Below are 20503 nucleotides of genomic sequence, written 5' to 3'. Positions count from 1 at the left end.
CCGCCGCGCAGCCCCAGCCTGGCGCCGGCCGAGCTGGCGGCCGCCGTGCAGCGGCACAGCCTGGCGGGCCCCGAGGGCGAGGCCCCGCTGGACGCCGAGCGGCCTCCGGCAGCGGAGGGCCCCGAGGGAGCGGGTGCCGCCGCGCCGGGTCCGCCGGCCGGCTCGAGCAGCAGCTCGGCTTCCTCCTCCTCGTCGTCGTCCTCGTCGTCCTCCTCGTCGGTGGCGTCGAGCCCGGCGGCGGAGAGCCCCGAGGCGGCGAGCGGGGCCTTCCGCGAGCTGCTGGAGGCCTGCCGCAATGGGGACGTGACGCGCGTCAAGCGCCTGGTGGACACCGGCAACGTGAACGCCAAGGACATGGCCGGCCGCAAGTCCACGCCGCTCCACTTCGCCGCCGGTGGGTGCCCAGCGGGGCCGGGACAGCCGCTGTGGCGGGGCCGGGAGGGGGCCGCCGCCTGCAGAGCCCGCCCGAGCACCTTCCCGGCCTCTCGGGGGTGTAAGGGGGGGTTTGCGTGGGCTAAAAGCGCTGATATGTTCCTCTATTTGTCATACAGGCTCTAAACTGTAGCGTGTGTGCTCTGGGAGTGAGGAGCGAACTCAGGGCACAGCTGGCGTGAAGCTAAGGATCCTATCTGTCTGCTCTGGAAAGTTACGGACTGCTGCAGTTCAGCTAGGTTTGTCAGGAATCGTAGTCCACACCTTGTAATTTCTAACCTTTCTTTTTGTTTGGGTGTCCCTGCTGGCTGATCTTACCTGCTCTGAGCGGGGTGAGATGCAGTGGGACAGCTGAACGTGACGATAGAGTTACAGATGCGTCCAAGGAGATACTGTGCTCCTCAGCGTAGAGAAGAGGTGTCCGATTAGAAATAGCATCATAAAACAAGCCAGCAGTGAGGCTCAACCGTTCACCTCAACCGGAAAGAAACGTAGCTTCCTAGCAAGCGTCCCTGCCATGGATTAGTTTATAAAGAGAACAGGGAGAAGAGAGTTTATAAAGAGAACATCTTGTATAGCGACTGCTCTTCACTGGGGGCACGGGGCGAGCTAAGTTCGCGATCAAAATAGAACGGGGAAGATGTCTTAAATCATCGGTCATAACTCAGGACTTGCACAATAGCTGGGGCTGTGGTCAGGCAGAAGGCTTTCTGCCATGTGCCACAGTGCTGCTGGACTGGAACTTACGTGGCAAGGGGCACAGAGCTTGTATGAGCTCTAAGTGGTGCTCTGTTATGTCTGAATCAAAGTAATTAACGAGACTGTGTTGAGGGGTCTATACCTAAAAGGTGGTTTATGGCTCTAAAATACCATGTTAAAATTGTTAACAAAAACGAACGCTTTCTTGGAACTCTGAATAGTGCTGTCTGAGATAATGCTCCCAGCTTTTGTAAGTTTCTTGTCACTTTAAAAGTACAGGTGGCATTTTGTGATGCCCCTAAGGGAACTTCTGGTCCTGAGCTGTTTCCTTTTAATCCTTCTCTAAACCAAGTAAAGCACAACTTTATGCAAGCTGAGTTTAAAACACAGGCATCTCCTCAAGTGTGGAAATCAACTTGAATTACACGAATGCTGGAATGAAATGCTGATACAACTGCGTGCGTGCAGATAAAGTGCCTTACCTTTTGAAGCCTCATCTCGAGTCTCTTCTCATTTTGGTTTTAAGCTTAGAATTAGACATTGATGCTTCCCCTTAAACTCGGAGGTCTCCCATTGTATTTTCAGTGTTGGTACAGACTGCGGTGCTGGAGCTGCAGTGATAGCTTGTACTTTGATTGGAGAAGTAGTGGACAAAACTTATTTAAGGTGAAAAGGCTTTGAGAGGTGACAGTGTCCGTAAGATGTTAGTGTAGTAGTAGTAAAGATGCTTCCTTGCAACACGAGGAAAACAGTAGGTGAACTTCTCATATCTGACAAAAATCTCTCGTCTGTTTTTCTAGATTTAAAGGCCTTCCTAAGCTGCCGTACGTATTTGCTCTCAAATCACTGCGTTCTGCCTGAGTCCGTCTGCTCCAAATGGATTTGATATGTAATAGCATTCGGCTAATATCTAGTTACAGAGATCCTGGGGCCCTGTAATTTGCAAAGGCTTGCGAGGATGTTGTTGAACGCAGCTTGTCTCAGGCAGCGTGCATCTGCTAGCGATGTGGTGTGTTGATTTCATCTCCCGCCCTTGTGTTGGCAAAAGGAGAAACAAAATCCATTGTCTTAGGAGTGCAGAGGGCTGTATGTTAAGCTATGTTGTAAACAGTAGCTCCTGTTTCATGAGACATATCTAAATATGAATTTTATGGACTTCATAAGGGGAGTGTGAGTAGAACAGTGCAATAAGCGTTGTTTTATATGGCTTCTTCCAAATTTTGTGAAACTAAACTCTTAAGACAACAACAGGGAGTTCCACTTTTGTTCTATGATTTATGGCAGAGGAATTATTTTAGTAGCTGGTAAACTTTGGTGAACTTTCCTTCTTCCTATATTTGGGGCAGCTAGATTTTTCTTGATTTTTTTTTTCCCTCTGGGAACTTGACTTCTCCCTAGCTCGGTTTTGTTTTCTTGTTACCACTTTGGCAACAATTTCAGGCAGTTGTTACTTTCTCCTTTTTCAGAGAAGGGCGACTTTAGTTCTAGTTTATTGTAAAAAGCATTGAGTTAAGGAAACCTGAAACTTTCTGAAGCTTCTAGTTTCAAAATCTCATTTGTCTTCTTTCACGTGGCAGAAGGAAGAAAAAAAGGGTGATTTGTGAGAACATTCAGGATCCATAGGATATGTATAAACTTGAGATAAGGTGAGAATTGAAATTTATTTGGCCAATTACTTAAAAAAATCTAGTGATAGATCCAAATCTGTTTGGAGAAGTGGGAGTCATCTGTCTGTTATCTACTTGGATAAAACGTGCGTGGTGAAGTTGAAGCAATAGTGTTATCCAGATTGTCTTTATCTGGGATATCTGGAGCTGTCAGTTACTCTGAACGAAGGGGAATGGGTTCTTGAACTCTGTTAAAATGCCCAGGAGCCTGCTGAATCAGTCTGACCTGCTTTGGACTTGATGTGGAGGCCGTATCAGGGTGATGTACCTTCTCTTAGCAGTCAGAAGGAGGTTGAAAAATGGCTCTTTTTCCGTTCATCCTCCAATTAGCTGGAGCCCAGCCTCTCCTAACATTCAGAATGTCTTCCAGGAGGTGTGGTGTTCTGCTTTACATTTGCAAGCAGTTTGAGGGATTCTTCTGCAGAAGTACACGTGCTTGGAGGGAGGAAGACTCGATAATATTGGACTGTGGTGTGGGATGCAAGAGATTTGGGTCTCTGGTACCGGTGTGGGCTTTGGATGTTTTCCACCTGCATTCAAGAGTCAGAATAAAAAAAAAAAAAGATTTGAAAGTGATTAAGTTACTTAAAAATATAAATAAGACATTAAGTGAGGGTATAAGTGTATTTGTACTTCTTGCATTCTATGAAAACTACTGTGCTTATAACACTAAAAAAAAATAAATTAAAATGTAAAAAGCACCAATGCTAGCCTACAACAAAGCTGCACTGGGCTCAAGGTTTTATCTGTACTGGTGGCCAAAGTCAGGTGTTTAGGGAAGAGTTCTAAGCTTGCCCTGTTTATATACGATACCTGTCTAAATGCTTGCATGCTTATTTATACGCAGCTGTAAAGTTGCTAGGTTTGTGACTGTCCTTATTCATTCAACGTGTAAGGGAAGGGGAGAAAGATTGGTTGACACCAAGAGAGCAGCATACCCCTCTATTTACAAGTTACCAAACTTACACGATCATTCTGGTGACATCCTTATGCTCCCTTCTTCTCAAAACTTGAGACGTGTTGTGCACATGGAAACTCGTACGGAAGAATGGGGCTCTCTGACATGGGGGCTGACATCAAACTTGTGTCAGAAGGAGGGGGTTGCTGTGGTTTGTCACCTGTCTGCCTGCATCTCTGAGTTGTAGAAGTTGGCCGAGAGCTCTGAGGCTCCCTTTATGAAAGGGAAACCTGCAAGTTACAGCTCTTCTTTTCCAGTCGGCACTGCCAAATTGCATCGGAGTGTCTCTTTGTATCTTAAGAGATACGGTTTGTTCTGATTTGATCTTAAAGCTGTGGCTAAGGTCAGACTCTGGTCTGCAATTCATGTGCTCTTAGACTTCACTCACCAGATATATCCCCATCATTCTGTTTAAGGCATGCTGCCATTTGTTTCTTACTTGCCTGGAAAGCCATTAAATACTGAGAAACCTGGCCTTTTTTTTTTTTTTCCCCATAAACGGTATATTTCTTAATCTGACAGAGGCCCCATCTTGTAAGGTAATAAAAGACTGGTTTGTGCTAGCTTTAGGGATGGCTTGGAGACAACAGGATTCATGGCAAATCCCAACTTTCTTCCAGGATCTTTAGGAACCTGCTTGGTAAAGAAATTGCTTCTTCCTGTTTGAAAGAATGTTTAGCCTTCTAAGGTTAGACAATTCGTGCCTCTTGCCTGTCCTGGTGGAGGGGAGGGCATGCAGGAACGTAAGACCAGTGTCATTTTGGCAAGTGTGGAATTGGGATCACAGTGTGAAGTGCTTTCTGTGATACCAGCCTGAACTCAGTTCAGAGAAACCTCCTTTAGGGAGGCCTAGATCACTTGACAAGGAGTATCATCAGTGATATTCCCTGTTTTCCTTCTGCTTCAGCCTATGGTAATAAGAAAAAAATGTGTGTGGGGGGAAAGAAGTTTTCTGAAAGCACGCTTTTGATCCTACTAGTAATAACAGAAGTCAAAGCTTTTAATGGAGGTTAACAGATGGAACTGGTCTTTGGAGAAATTCTGAAATAAACAACTAATACTGAAGGATTTTTGTGGGCTGGAAACCAGTGGATGGAATTTAGGAAAGGAGATGATCCGTTTGATTGGTCAACTAACACGCTTGTAATTGTAAGAAAGCAATCTGCTTCAACGTGTGTAAGTCAACCAAGGAAGTGAGAAGGCAGAACTCATATAACTATCTACCGAGTGCTGCTCGAGAGATGGAAAATGGCAAGAAATGCTCAGTAATTTAATACACACCTCCACTCTATGCAGAGACACCTGAATTGCCTGCTGTGCCTATGGCACAAGGTAAAAGGGATTAGCTTAGTTTGCCCTGGAAAGCCTTGCTTTTGAGGTATCTTCCTAAACTACTCCTACTCATTTTGTGGCAGCTGCCTGGTGAATACCTGCCATAGAAGAGATGTCTGACCTGACTCAAGCAGGTGTTTGTGAAGCTAAGGCACTGATCAGTTCTGCCCCGTGCACCTTGGAGTAGGGCTAATAACAGCTCTCAGCTGGATTCATGCAGACAGTGCTGAGCAGTAGGGATCGTGTAGTTGACTAAGAAATCTTCTGGCAGTCTTAGAGGCTCAGAGCCTGCAAAATGAGGATTCCTTCATTTAAAAAGATGAGTTTATGAATTACGGGGCTTGACTATGGAATTCTTCTATGTTTTAGTTGTGCTTGTAGCATGTGAACCATGTTTGCTTATTGCTTTGTAGGAGGCTTTTCTTTATGACTGGTAACTTGTTCTCTTGAACCGTCTAACAAAACTAGGGAAATGCATTTTTTCCCATTCCCATTTAAAATCCATTGAAAGAATTTACAGGAGGATATAAATGCAAAACCTCAGACTTCCAGTAGCACTGAACCAAGTTCCCTTTTCCACAGCTTTAAGGCTCTTCGACCTACGTAGTTCAATCAATCAGTTTAACTGTTGTCTACGTACCGAAACAAAAAGATACGGAATTACTTAGCTCGCACTTCACCCTAACCCTCCCATCTGAAACTTCTGGACTGCGTGAAGCAGCCATATGACGGGCAAAGCTTGTACATTTTACCTGCGTGAGATAGCCCAAACTAATAAGGGACCCTGCCCATGGGTGAACGTCCAGTTTGGCAGTTACGGCAACACCCGTGTCAGCGCGGAGCTGAGGTAAATCTCACCGCAACAGGCCTGCCCTCGTGGGCCTTCCGGTGTAATTCTCCTCCACAGTTCCCTTTTTGTTATGGACCTTTTCTGTGGGAGCGTTACTTGTGATTGCCTTTTGGGGTCTCCGATTCATGGTCCTTCCCTGAGGACTTTCTTAGGTTCTGTAAATCAAAATTGCACTGGAAATGCAAAAAACTGGAGTTCTTAAAAACTGGAATTTTAGAAGTTGTTTTCAGTGAATTTCGCAGGTTTCTTCAGTTTAATCTGAATTGCTGCTTCATGTGTCACAAGTGGCATGTCACGTGTCTGTCTTTTGTTTAATTGCAGCTACGTTGTCAGATTTGGTCACGCGATCATTGTAAAGACTTTCTGGCACTTAGTTCAAGTTTGTACAAGTTTGCTTGTGGTGTAGGAGTCGGGGGGAGCTAGTCCCATAACTGGCCACCCTTTCTTTCAAGGGTGGTGTGTGGCCTGGTGGGATAAATTTGCAGAAACCTTAACCTTAATCCTCCTTTCTTGCGGATTGAACAGAAGAGTTTCTTCACCAATCACTGTGTTTGTTGCTGGCATTTTCAAAGATACCTTTATGACAGACCCCGTGTCCAGCAATACCTTGAAGTACATATGTGGTCCTGAAAGCTGCAACACTGAACGATTGGAAAAAGAATCTGGGTTCTCAGGCACTGTCGGGTTGTTTTTTTCCTCTAGAGATAGGAGGAACACGTCAAACAGATGGGCGTGCAGTCATTCAGCCTTCAAAAACTAAGAGCTAATACGAGCTGTTGATCTGACTGTTTAGCTGAAAGCATCCCTTTCTAATTCCCATCTTGCTCAATTTTAATTTTCCAGTTAGCTGAACGATTTAAATATGGGAACCTTGAGGACTGAGGCCTTCTTGGCGTTGATACCTCAGGCCTGTTAGGTTCGCTGTGGGATCAGATACCCTGTGTCTGCTGCTGCATGAGTGTAAGCTGTCATTTTCTATTTGAAAACTTAGATGTGATGTTCCCCAACTGTTTTATAACCGAAGCAAGCAAATAAAAGAAATTTGTTAAAAAGACTAGCACCTGCACTGCCAGCAGCTGAGGGCACTGAACAGTGGGCGTGGGGAGATCCTAGCAGCTCTCCAGAAGTCTGTGCTTGTTAGCCTAATGTATTGTGAGGGCTCCAGCTACAGAATTAACCAAGGAATAAAATATTTTTGTACCATTCATAAAAAAAAAAAATAATAAAGGTGTTTAATCGATTTTTAGCTTCTTTTTTAATTTATTTTTTTCCTATAAGATACATGTACTGCTGCACTACTGGGTGGTTTATAAATATATGTCTATTGGGGGATGCTCAAAAAACTTTTTCCTCATAGGCGTGCCTGATCAAAGAAGTTTGGAGACCATTCCTCCGAGGCATTTGGGGTGCTAGAAAGCACAGCTGGGTGCTAGGACCTTTCTGAATTCATCTTGGACAAACAAGTTAAAGGTGTCAGGGCCTGGCATGCTGCTGTAGGATTTTGTAGCCTGTAAGCCTTTATGGAGTCTTTTCCCTGGCTATAACAGAGGCTTTGTCCCCAGGCTGGGACCTTCTTGAGGCATTATTTACCAGCTGAGGTCTCAGTGCTGCACATGTGCAACTTCCCAGCTTACCTGTCAAATTAAAGCATTCAGATTCTGTAGAAGAGAAGGAATGTAGTTTGATTTCAGATACGGTTGTTCTGCTTGAATACTGGCATTTTCTTTAAGTTTTATTAATATGAGATCTTCTCCAAGATGGCAATGTATATTAAGAGGTAGTAAGTAAGACACTTGCTTCTGGTACATACAGATTATACTAAATTTGTAAAATTTATGAAAAGCTTACCTTGAAAAAGATGGCAAGCCTATTGCAGAACTTGAGGTAGTGACACCAAGACTTTATTAAAATAAATCGGTGTTCACCCTGTCGTAAATGTGAGTGAATCTTCCAAGTGTTGCTTGAGCAGGCGCACCTAGTCTCTCCTTATGGTGAAATGAAGTAAAAGGTAGAGGAGGGACATCAGTAATATCACTTTGTGTCTGTGCACTGGAGTAAGAGTGAGCAGCCAGTTTTAAATATTAAAACATGTTTCTTTTTGCAAGGCAAGTGAACAGAAATATGTTCTCTTACAGGATTTGGAAGGAAGGATGTCGTAGAGCACTTGCTGCAGACAGGAGCCAGCGTTCATGCTCGGGACGATGGAGGGCTGATACCCCTTCACAACGCCTGCTCCTTTGGTCACGCTGAAGTGGTTAGCCTGTTGCTGTGTCAAGGGGCAGACCCAAATGCTAGAGACAACTGGAACTACACTCCTTTGCATGAAGCTGCCATCAAGGGGAAGATAGATGTGTGTATTGGTAAGTACCGGTCGCTTTACACTGAAACTTCACCAGATGTGTTCTGTGCAGTTGTAATCGTTACTGTGTTGGACTCGAGATGGAAGATACTGCTTGCAGTTAAAAGCTAGCTTATTTTAAACCACAAGGTGGGTATAGTGATAGTCACTTAAGATTAACTTTTTCACGATGTCTAATTCAACATTTGTTGGACTTGTTGAAAACTTTTACGTGGAGAGGGTTGGTCAGGTTTCTTCATCTCCTAAGTTAGTCTTCAGAAACGGAATGTGGAAGTCTCTCTCTCTCCCTCTCTCTCCTTACACAAGAAAGCTAGCTTCACTGGGTAATGTCTCTGCTTTTCGAGCTGTTCTATGTGTCATCTTAGTGGCTAACCTTTCATTCTGTACAGTATGGAGAAACAGTCCTTTGAAGCTTTCAAATACAAGCTACAGGACACCATTGCTCACAGTGGTTATTTATCTTTGGTGTGTGCTGTAGCCTGGAGCCAAAGCAATTTCAAATAAAATTGAGTACTTCAATCATTTTAAATGCATCTAGACCATATAAAGAGCTTTTCAGTCAGGATTTTGTTAACTTTTTGATTTTTTTTTTCCTCAGTGTAATTAATATATTTTTTTTCTAACTAGGAGCTTCTGTTATTTTTTTTACTCTCAGATCAGTTTCTTAAACTTATCAGTGCTGGTTCTTCTCATGTCTGCTAACACGAATACAACTGTCAGATTGCCATGTTTGTTTTCTCAGTCATGAAAAGAAAACCTTGATTCTTAGTAATCACAGTTAAGATTATGAACATGAGATTTGTGCTACACGTTATCCTGATAACAAAATACAATTTTTAGCAATTCAGATAATGTGTATTTGAGTCTGCTTACATAAAATTCCTGCAGAGAAAGCTACAAAACTCACGCGGCACGTTCTTGCATTAGTTTTACTGTAATACTTAGGTCATTACTTAAAAGGGAAAAGAAAAGGGAGAAAAAAAAAACAAAAAACAAGGAACACCAAAACAGGAACTTTCTTCTTTTAAAACTCTGCAAGAGCTGTGCTGGAATTCATTCATTTGATCTTGTGTGTGAGGTATACAGTAAGATACATTCTGTGTTGAGAAATTACATGCAGAAGTGAACGAGTACAGTTGATTAGGCATCAGTAGCTCTTCTGCTGTCCACTGCAGTTGTAGGCTTCCTCCGAAGCACCGAGCAGAGCTGTGGGACTATTTGCAATTCTCCTTACAGAGCTACATGCAGACAGACTGGAGTCGGTCGACTTCTGTTTTTACTTCCTCCCGCTAAAAGCAAGCGTGAAGCTGTGTTGTGCTCTGTTTAGTTACTGCTCTGTGTATGTTAGCAGTCAGGTGTTTGACCATCAGCATGAGAGCTGCTGCTGAAGGCAGTGTCACCAGTCACTAGATCTATTATTTACTGATGCTGCTTCAGAATTTAGTTGATGTCATGAAACTCCTAGGGCATGCGTATAGACAAAGAAGTCTACTATTTCTTGTTTGCAGGGGGTTTGTTTACAATTTATTTATAGCTGGCTAGACAGTTGGCATGATTCTGTTTCTCCTTAATGGCTTTAAGTATAATTTTTATATTAAGATTTTCAGCCTTTGTCTTCAAAAGGCCCTGTAAAGGAACATAGTATATACAGGGATAATGGAACAAAGATTGCTTAGGGCATTCGTTCTGATTAGGAATACTTGAATAGCTTTCTGAAATATATTTTACAGCGTTAGTATTTACATCTTAAGTGCAGACTGTTACAGTAGATATGATGGATTTTAACAGGCCTATTTCTTCCCATCCTTAGTGTTCCCGTTTTCAACAAGTGAGGTATAATTTTTGAAACAATTAACTGAAGAATAGTCTCTGGAAATCCCAGCATAATGTGGAATTTACTGCTGAATTTAATGTACCTGACAAGCAGCGGACTGTGTAGAAATTATTCATCTACCCTAATTTTTGTGTCTCTCTGTTCTTAGCACCTTCCAAATGCTAAAAGTGTTACACTATTAGTGGTCAGCTGTACAGCTCAGCTTACACGACTGCCTTCAAACACTGCCCTTGGGAAGCTTATGTGAAAATCGGAACTGTCATAAATTGATGAAAACTCATCAGAGTATGTACAAACTTCTCCAAAATACCTCAAAGAGAGCAAATAACGGTGATATGTGGTTTCTTATCTTTCTGTGGCTGATTGCGTATTTGAATTATAGAATCATTAAGATTGGCAAAGACTCTTAAGGTCACCAAGTCCAGCCATCAGACTAATGCTTTCAGGTCCACCACTGAACCATGTCCCTAAGGGCCACGTCCACAATCCCAAGATAGTGCGGGGACTTAAAGGGAGAGAACGCAGATATAGTGACTTTCGGAGGAATAGAGGCTATCACTGTGTGGAAGTTGCTTTTGTGTCCTGGGCCTGGAAGCACAGGATGTCCTGAAGGGTGGTAAGCCGTGCTCAGCTCCTTTGCTGACGAGCACTGCGTATATACAATATGTATCTAGTCAATGCAATTTGTTTAGTTACTGAGTACTTCCTAAAACACTTTGTGCTTTATGTAATCAGTTTGCAGAATAAATGTATCGAAACATTGGAAACAATTGTTAAGATAAAAGCCATAAATACTGCAAAATGCTAGGGTTGCTTCATCTGTCAAGAATATGTATTCTCAATGTCTGTGGACTCCTTCTAGAGCTAATGAAAAAGTGTTTTTGCTTTTCAGTGTCACATTTTCTTATGGAATAATGAATGAACGGCGAACTCTGTGAAGTGTGCTTGGAGGAATGCTGCCAAGTCAGGGTAGTGACTGTTCTGCAGGTCAGGCTTGAGGGAGAAGGGGTCACGTATTTCTTTATCTCAAGGTCTACTGGGAGTCAAACCACAGATTTGTGTAGCTCACTTTCTTTGACAGTGATGTGCAGCAGATACCTGGGGAATCTGGCATGAGTGTACACTTCTTTCTCATGGCAATGAGCAATTTAGGAACTTAATAAAGAAGAGGCTGCATCCAGATGATGTTTGCAGACAAAATTCTGGAAAGGTGGATCTAATCTCTTAAACACTGCTATGCTTTTAGTTTGGAAGGCGTTCTGTTGCAATGGAGTTTTACAACTTAATTGTGTTGTAAAAAAAATAAATACCTCCCTTTTCTTTGAAACACTGATTGGTGTTCATTGCAAGCCATTCAAGACTTGCAAGAAATAAGGAACAGCCATTTCTATTTGCCCTCTGCATATCCTTCATGATTTTATAGGCCTTTTTGTATTTTTCACTCATGTCTCTTTTTCCAAGCTGAAGAATTTGGTCTCACTGCATGTTATCCTGTTGAACGTTCTTGTATTTTTATATTTTTTTATATATGATTATTACTTTTTGAAGGGCAAGGAGTTGGTATGGGTGGCACAGACAACAAAACTATCCTGTAGTACTCTTACAGGATAACTTAGTTCTTTAAGTTGGGTTTCCTGGTTGGTTGCTACTTCCCATTCAGTGTTTTGCAGTGCATTTCCTGAGTGGTTACAGCTCTTTTAAAACTGTGTGTGTTTGTGTAGTTAAAACAAAGTAGGCTAAAAATAACCTTAGGAAAACTGCCTGTGCAGTCTGACCAGGCTTGTCTTGCTGTCTGCTGAGGTGGTTTCTGCAAGGCAGATCTCCAGTTAAATGTTGAGAACTACAGGACTGTTAGCCTAAAAGTGATCTGAAACATCATCTACCTACCTAGATTTAGTCATCCTTCACAAATATGCAACCTGCAAGCATCTTCTACGGTGATGCCATGATTTACGTCTCTGAACATACAGGGTACTTTGGTAATTTTAGGGGAATCAAAAATACTAGCTACTGAAAAGCTCCCTTCAACACTACAAAACTCTAAAAGCTTCTTAAAATTACTTTAAGAATAGAATAGTTCAATTGGAGACTACCTACAGAGATCATGGAGTCCAACTGCCTCAGCACTTCGGGGCTAACCAGAAGCTAAAGCGTAGTACTGCAGTCATTATCCAAATGCCTCTTGAGCCTCTTCCAGTGTAAAGAAATTTTTCCTCCTACCTGGTCTGAACCTCCCCTGGTGCAGCTTTGTGCCATTCCCACACATCCTATCACTCGTTATCAGGGCCAAGAGTGCGCTGTGAAGAAAATCTCCGAACGGTATCAGGTACCTGTATCTGCATGACAAAGGTCTTGGAGTATGCAGAGCCTCAAAACGAATAGATCATGGGCAGCAAGACTGTAGTGCCCTGCCACATTTTTGTGAGAGGGCCAAGCCTTCAGCTCCATTAAAGCCTAGATTAAATCCTCTTCAGAAATGTAAAATTGGCAGTATGCTTGCTAGTAGAGAGGATGACGCTTTGCACAAATGAAGTGGAAGTGAGCCTTGCTTCTGATGAGGAAGACTCATTGATATGCCAGTAAAATGACTTCTTGCTTTCCTGTCTGGAACCAGTGGTGCTGGAGGCTAGTAAAACCTGTCATGTTAGTATGCTTAAGATTATTGTTTATATTACGCTGTTTGTATTACTAAAAATTATTTAAAATCAGCTTCATGTAAACAGGTTGAGAAGGGTTGCCTGCTGTCTCATGCACTGTGTATTTTGGAATCTGTCTGGCTTTCTGTTAGGTTTGAACTGTAATAACAGCTAATGTGTTGCAACCTATCTCTTGCAACCTCACCTTACCCATTTTTTTTTTCCTCTTTCCTAAAATTCATCTGCTAAGCAAAACAGTCTCTGCCTCATTTGGCTCCTTGGTACAGGACAGTCTACATGGAACAAGAAGAGCCTTCTCTTTTGTGATGCTTCTTAACAAATGTTGATTGAATTGCAATCTGGTTACTTGCGGCAAAAGAGGCAGTACAATAATATGCAAAGCACTGGAAAACTTTCTGTAACCTATTTGTGGGAAGTAAGGTCTTCAAAAGTACTGATGCTAGCTACTAGCAGACAGGGAGAGCGGGAGGAAGGAAGGGGAAGCTTCATGGGATCCAGAATAGAGTAACGAAGCAGATAGTGTGCTTCCAGGCACTGAACTGTTTGCTTTTAGGTATCTGATATCACTTTATCGTGACTTTCTAAATGTTGTGCAGAAATACTTAGTTTTATGGGATTATCCTGCTGATTACTGTAGCAATATCTGCTTTTAGCTTCTCGGAGGAACCATGTCTTCTTAATGCAGCTCATATGTGGTTTAAAAACAATCTATAAATGTGTAGCTCTTAAGGCATAAAAATGGGGCCAATTCTAGCAGAGCTCATGGCTATTTTCCCTTTTTTTTTTTCTAGTGGAAAGCATTGATTAAAATATGACTATAGGACAGAAAAGGTTTTGCTCGTAAAATGTGCAGGCAGTTAAATACTTGTCATTTAATAAACAAAGGCAGGTGCCTCGAACGATTTCCTTTTACCACAAGATAAGGCAAGTGCAGAGAATGAACTGTGGCTGATTGAAGCCTACTGAAAATACGGAGTGCTTGCCTCTTGGTCTGTGTTCTTTGCTTTTAGTCTTACATGCAGCTAAGACTCGTGATGAACATATGATTTACTGGAGTACAGGGATCTTGCTTTTCCGTGCTTATACAAATGCACCATGTTCCTTCGAGAAAGCTGTCCCTTTGGCTGGGGCGGTACAAGGATGGTGCAGGACACAGGTGCACCTGGAAGAGGAGCCCACTCAGACTGATCAACGTGCATGCTTCCCTAGAGCGGGGCCCACAACGGCAGCGATGCTTTAGCTGACAGATTGACAAGCAAATATTCTACACTGCAAAAATCCCCCAAAGAGCTAATGCTAAACAGGATAGCGCTATTACTGTCCTGTATCAATGGGGCAGGGTGGTAAGCAGCTCTGGGACTGGAAGACAAATGCATGTAGTGCCCTGGCCTTTAAGAATGGAAGGCAATGCAAGTTTTCTACTGAATGTGTTACAAGATAGCTGGAGGCATGAGTTTCTGAGGCTGACAAGTGCAGTACTGCTAGCTAGTCACTTGTTCTGCATCAGTCTGAACTCGATGTACTCTTAGCTTCCTCAGGTTTACCTCAGAAATGGATTATGCTATTAGAAATAGATTTTTCTGCCCCTGCTCCAACATGGGGTCCCTCCCACCGGGTGCCATCCTTCTGAAATGATGCTGCAGGGGTTGCCCACAGGCAGCAGCTCTTCAAGGTCTGCTCCAGTATGGGTCCACCTGCTACAAAACCCTGGTGCTGTGATTTTACCTGGATTATGTTGCATCTGGCCAAAGTAGCCTCCAGTGCTGTACGAGATATCGTCCTTTCTTCGCTAGAAAACATACGTTGCTTAAAACCAACCGTTTAAGACCATGCGTATTACGGGTATTTTAAAGCTGCAAATCTCTAGGAACTGACTTGTAGGATTACTTGGTGCTTTTGCCTGTTGTCAGAACTGTTATTCCAGCCTGTGCCCTGAGCAAGGGGAGTAGGGAAGGCAGAACGATGGGAAGAGCTCGGAGCCAGCATTGCCTAACTAGGTCTTTGGCTGGTAACGTTTGATATACTGTTAATGAGAACTGTTGCCAACAGCAGAATGATTGCTGTCAGCTCCTGTCTCTGGTTTATATCCATAGCTGCGTGACGAACCGAGTGGGCAAGAGAGCACTTTCTTAATCGTCCTTGTTGCCTGCCCAAACGTTCGCAGCCATCCAAAGGAGGGGAGGCAGCACAGGGCTGGGGGTGGCAGTTCTGCCAGCATAGGCTACGTGGAACCGTAGCCCGTGATTGTACAGTTTTGCAGAAGTCTGTCTTACTATTCTACATAATCCTTCAGTGAGTGGGGTGGGGATGCACACAGGAGGTGATAAAGGCTCTCCTGCTCTCTGCCTCGGAGTGTTACCTGTTTTTATCCTACTAGAGATGTACCTTTATCCCCTTGGAGATGAAGGTATCCCCTTGACATGGGCACCCTCCCTTAGCAGCTGTGCTAATACAGATCTCTGAAGTCTTCAGCAGTTAACTGCAAACTCCCCTGTCGCTGGAGATCCAGTCTTCTGCAGCTTTTTATCATTTCTCCTGCCTGCGCCCATAGTGTCTCTCGTATTTCTTTGTGAATTCCCTTGGAGAGTTCATTGCTCATTATATCTTTGTTCCTCCTTTTTGCTTCTGCGTGCTCTGTTCTCATTCCGTGACGGAACTTGGTTGAAAAAAAGTTAATAGTTTGGATTCCAAAGTATTGTCTGGATGCCTTTAGAACGTGGAGAGAAATGAATCAGTTTCTTACATGTAACTTGGAGGCATGTCCTGCATGGCACTAGTACTGAGATAGATCTCTGTGCTCCTGTGACCTATGGATATTGAGACACTGAGCAACTTTGAAGGTAGCTTTTTTTAGAGAGATGGGAGGTAGCGTGTGTGTTGTAAGACGAAAGGAGGACTCCTTCCTCTGTACCTTGATACTTCAGGAGTAAGTAGATAAAACTACAGTAACTTGGTGTGGAAAGGACCTTTGGAGGTCTTCTACAGAAGGTGAAATTAAAAAGGAGGAAGAAAAGATACGTTAGAGCTGAGGGAGCTGGAAGGGACTGCGAGCACAGCACAGTGTGACAAAGTGGTGAAGTAGCTGGTGGGGAGCGAAGGGACAACGTGAGCAGGAAGAAGGTTTTGTTTAGCAGTGCTATGAGGAACTGAAGACTCTGACAGTGCAATTGAAAACAGTAGGCAACTTTAAGTACAGACACTTCTGGAAGGTCTACTTTTTTTTTTTCTACTTTCAGCAGTCAAAGGTTTGGATGCATCTTTTTTTACTTATGTGCATCTGATTAGAAACCAAATACGGATTTTTCCATCATCGTTTCTGCAAGTATGCTAAAGAAGCTTGTGGATGATGGCTCTAAAACTCTAAGTCTGACCTTTGATCACACCTGTCTTTGGATTTTTATTCCCGTTCTACGCCTGTTGTGTCCATGTCTCTACTTTCAATCAGAAATGTTCTCTTTTGGTGCACTTTTAACTGAGGCAGTACGAAGGAGGAAGGGCTAAGCACTTAGATAATTAATGTCTTGTATTTAGACAGCCTCCCATTTCCCCTCCACTCCCCCCTAAAACCCACTTCTTCCTTCTGGCTGTATAGCTACAGTGGAAGCTTTGGCCATGCCTTGCTGGTGAAAATAGGAGGGTTGAAAGTGCCTGAAAGTAGAAAATTTTGGTGGTGGTGGTCTTATAATTTGAGAGCCAATCGAGATAGCGTTGGTTAGCTTCACAGTTCGAAATAACTCTGCCAGGAGGACTTGGGCCAAGAGTTTAATTTTAGGATTCATCCTGCTCCAGCAAGTTGGCAGTAATCTGAGATGGTTCGTGGCTGTAGTTCATGATCCATGCCATAATGTCGATTTTTTTATTTGGTGTGAAGACTGTCAGTTATCACTAGTACTGATCTAGTATACTAGTGTAATTAAATAAAGCATTTCAGATGGGATGGGAAGATCAGAAAATGTATTGTAGCAATCGTAATGAGGATAAAAATAGATTGTACAAGAGCTTTGTACAGAACTATATGTTTGTTCTATAGTTAAGCTTCCAGGAACTGATATCTGTGTACAACATGAAGATTCAATTAAAAGAGGAGCTTTTTTACGTTGTTTGTACATGGTTTGTAGGAGATGCAAGGATAGCCAGGTACTGCTCCTAGATTATTAAGGGCTCTGCCTGCAATGCAGAAAATCAACAACCCCAATGTCTTCACTGTCCAAAGCAAATAAATCAGCATTTCAAAATACGTTCATTAACAAGGTTCCAGGAATGAATTTGTGTCCTTGCAATCCTTACATTTGCCTGTTAACAGCAGGCTCTTGATTGAAGCTACTGTCACATCTCCTTTTCCTCAGAAAACATCCTGTAAAATCAGCGTGCAGTGTTTGAAATCCAAAATAGGTACAGTTAGAACAGCTTATTCATTGTGTTTCGTTATAAAGGGAATATTTTTCTCAAACAGGAGATCTGTCTTGATATTTTTATACGTCCCTGGTGCACTGAAAATGAAATTTCTAGACGCTGTGTCTAGATCTCGAATACCCTGTGGTTAGAAGAGACTTTGTGTGCTAAAGTGCTGAAGGTTTTGAACAAGCAGGAGAACATTCAATTACACGCCACCTGTGGTTTACCAGGTATTAAAGTACAGCTGCATTACAGAACAGGCTAAACATCAAATGCTGTATTTCTTTTGTTAGTTCATGTTGGTGACAACATTGCTCACTTGGATTTTTTTGTGTGTGTGTAAGAGATTTTGGAGAAGTGTGGAAAGGATAAAATCAGCTAGTCGGTATAAGAAGTGTATGAAACAAGATTGCCTTTGACCTGAATTTGCTTCCTATATAACTAAGGGCTGGATCAGTATGCAGATTAATATAGTTGATTTTTCATCTTGAGACGCCACTTCATACATTTTACAGGGTAGATCTGTTGGTAGAACTGTACCCTTGGCTATTGGAATGGTTGGACGGGTTATGACCACTGGGATCAGTGACCCCCAGGAGAAGAAGTCGTCTCATGGTTACTGCAAACGAGTTCTGACAGGTTCTTTTTTTGAACCCAGTGTGGCCACTTCAAGTGCTTGCTCCACAGGTAGCTGTTACTTCAGAGTTTTTGTAGGCATCCAGCTTAAGCACCTTTACTCAATGTATTTGTCGAGGTTATCTCTGTTGGGTGGAGATGATCTTCAGAGGTCCCTTCCAGCCTCAGCCGTTCTGTGATCTAGCCAAATCCTCACCCACCAAGTGGTCCATCCATCAAATCCATCTCTCTCCAACTTAGAGACAAGGATACCGTGGGGGACGGTGTCAGATGCTTTGCACAAGTCCAGGTCGATGATGTCAGTTGCTCTTCCCCTATCCACCAGTGCTGTAACCCCATCATAGAAGGCCACCAGATTTGTCAGGCACAGTCAACCCATACTGAAGCCATGTTGGCTGTCACCAATCACCTCCTTATTTTCCATGTGCCTTAGCCTAGTTTCCAGGAGGATCTGTTCCATGATCTTGCCAGGCACAGAGGTCAGACAGACTGACCTGTAGTTTCCCAGGTCTTGCTTTCTTCCCTTTTTAAAAATGGGAGTTATGTTTCTGCTTTTGCAGCCACCGAATTTCACTAGGCTGCTATGACTTCTCAAATGTGATGAGTAGTGGCTTAGCAACACCTTTTTTGGTTCTTCTCTCACATATCTTTTTGTCCCAGACTCTTTTCCAAAAGAATCGTCCACTGTCTTCTCATCCAGGCTGTGTTGTTTTCATTATTTTGTAGTATTCACTCTCTTAACAGACAGCTAGTTGCTGGTTTGCTCCTTTATGGTTTCACTCTTACCCTGATGCCTTTTGGGACGAATAATTTTCCTCACCTCATGATCCAAGAGGGTAGAGGCAAAACATGCTGAGTATGGCTCTCCATGCTTACTTTCTCTGTTTCACACTGTTCAGAAAAAGTCTGGAAGAGGGCCTGTTTACCACCTCCTGCTGGAGCGTGCCTGACTGGCTTGTGACACTGGCTCAGAGTCATATTTGCCTGTGAGTAAGATCTCTAAGGAGGTGGTTGCGTGTATGACACAGATGGCATCTTCAAGAAATACGGGTGCCAGGCTTTAACAATCCTCTTCAAACATCTGCTAGAACCTTTTATTTATTTATTTATTCGTTTTTTATTTGTTTTTTTTTTTTTTGGTGCCTTCCTCTTGACATGGCAAACTTAAGAGGAGAAAAAAAAAAAAGGAAGTAATACAAACAAACCACCATCAACAAACCACCACTAATTTCCCTCCTTGGAAAAGCCCAATCTGCCTATTTGAATCCTCTTCCATGTTTTTGAAAGGATTGCAGCTTCTTGACAGAGCATGGAAAAAGTCAATTTACTTCATTAAAGCACCAAACTTTTGCAAAAACAATCAGCCTAAGGCAAGCATCTAGCATAGGACCCATTAAACTGAAACACCTGAGGTTTGGCAATGTTATAAGCGTTTAAAGCCGGAATTGTATAAGAAGAGAGGTTTGACTAAAAACAACACTGCTATCAGTTAAGACCTGAGTTTAAGAATAAACTTAGGAAAAGCCTTTTGCTGCTGGAAGTGATGTAAGTAATATAATGTTATTATTGACTTTTGGTCTGGCTTTTTCTTGTTGGAGAATCCTGTCAAGGAAGTGTTTTTGCTCCCTGAGTTCCAAGAAGGATTTTGTAAATCTTTCTTTGCCTTCATTTTTCAGTCCAGCTTTACCCAACCAACACGGCTGCACGACCAACCATAAATGTCTGCTCTTTTTTAATATTGGTGTCCTGGGCATTGAGTCTCTGCTTTTCTGCACGCCGTCTTGTCTGCTTTGCACAAGTGTGAACGGCAAGTGTGTAACTGCCAGTCGGCACTGGTAATAGGCCGTGTTTATTTTGCATGACATTTGGGGAAATGGAAAGCCGGGGCCTTGTTTTGCCAGACTTCTCCTGTTGTTGTGGACTTTGTTATCAAATTCTGTAAAAAGAAGAAAAAAACAGCCTTTATCTTGAGAGGCTAGATTGCATTGTTGTTGTTTCTGGCCGGAAGAGTTTATAGCTGAAGCTGTCGTTTCCATCTTTTTGGCCGAGCTTCTGTAGGTGGTAATTCACTGTATTAATGCCTTCCTAGACGTACGGTTGCCTATTATGCTCCAAATATTTTTAGGGGTTAATCAGTTTAGTGTACGTGTGGGGAGAAACAGTGAGAATAATAGTCTCTGAACATATAGGCTGTAAGATATGCATCTTAACCTTATTTGCTATGTTTTTTGAAGGTAAGCTGTTACACTGTGGTTAAAATGCTTTGTGTGAGTGGTGAGCCACTAAAAATCTGGAGCATCGCTGCTTTACAGCACGGCATGGATGGCTTTGGATATTCACCAGGAAGAGGAACAGGAGTGCTAACAAGCAGCAGTAGTGATAGTAAAAGACAGGAGCAGGTTCCACAGTTAGCAGATTTCCCAGTGGGAGTCAGTGAAGGCACAGCTTCCCAGCTAGCAGGCAGGAGGGGGACCCAAAACTGAGTACTGCAAGAGATTCAGGGGTCATGTTTATCAAGAGAAGTCATATGATCCTACTACATCTTAACTTGCCAACTTAGCTTTACTCTGGAGAAGATCCTTTGCTGCAGTGCTTAGGAGAGGGGGGAAAAAAAAAAAAAAAAAAGGAAAAATAAAGAAAACTGTGCAATGTGTGTTTATGCCTACATCATGCCGAGGAGACGC

General features: G+C 42.9%; 1 protein-coding gene across 1 annotated transcript in view; it reads left to right on the top strand.

Moving 5' to 3' along the window:
- TNKS (tankyrase) overlaps positions 1-20503 on the top strand; it is a 128044-nt gene that overhangs the window by 15523 nt on the left and 92018 nt on the right. The window contains exons 2-3 of the mRNA XM_035324290.1: positions 1-394; positions 8074-8298. Coding sequence (XP_035180181.1) covers positions 1-394; positions 8074-8298 — 619 coding nt within the window. The remainder of the gene's footprint in view (positions 395-8073; positions 8299-20503) is intronic.

Source organism: Oxyura jamaicensis, chromosome 4 (genome assembly GCF_011077185.1).
Source record: "Oxyura jamaicensis isolate SHBP4307 breed ruddy duck chromosome 4, BPBGC_Ojam_1.0, whole genome shotgun sequence".
Classification (NCBI taxonomy): Eukaryota; Metazoa; Chordata; class Aves; order Anseriformes; family Anatidae; genus Oxyura; species Oxyura jamaicensis.
The sequence above is the reverse complement of the archived record's forward strand: the minus strand, read 5'-3'. Positions and strand labels throughout refer to the sequence as shown.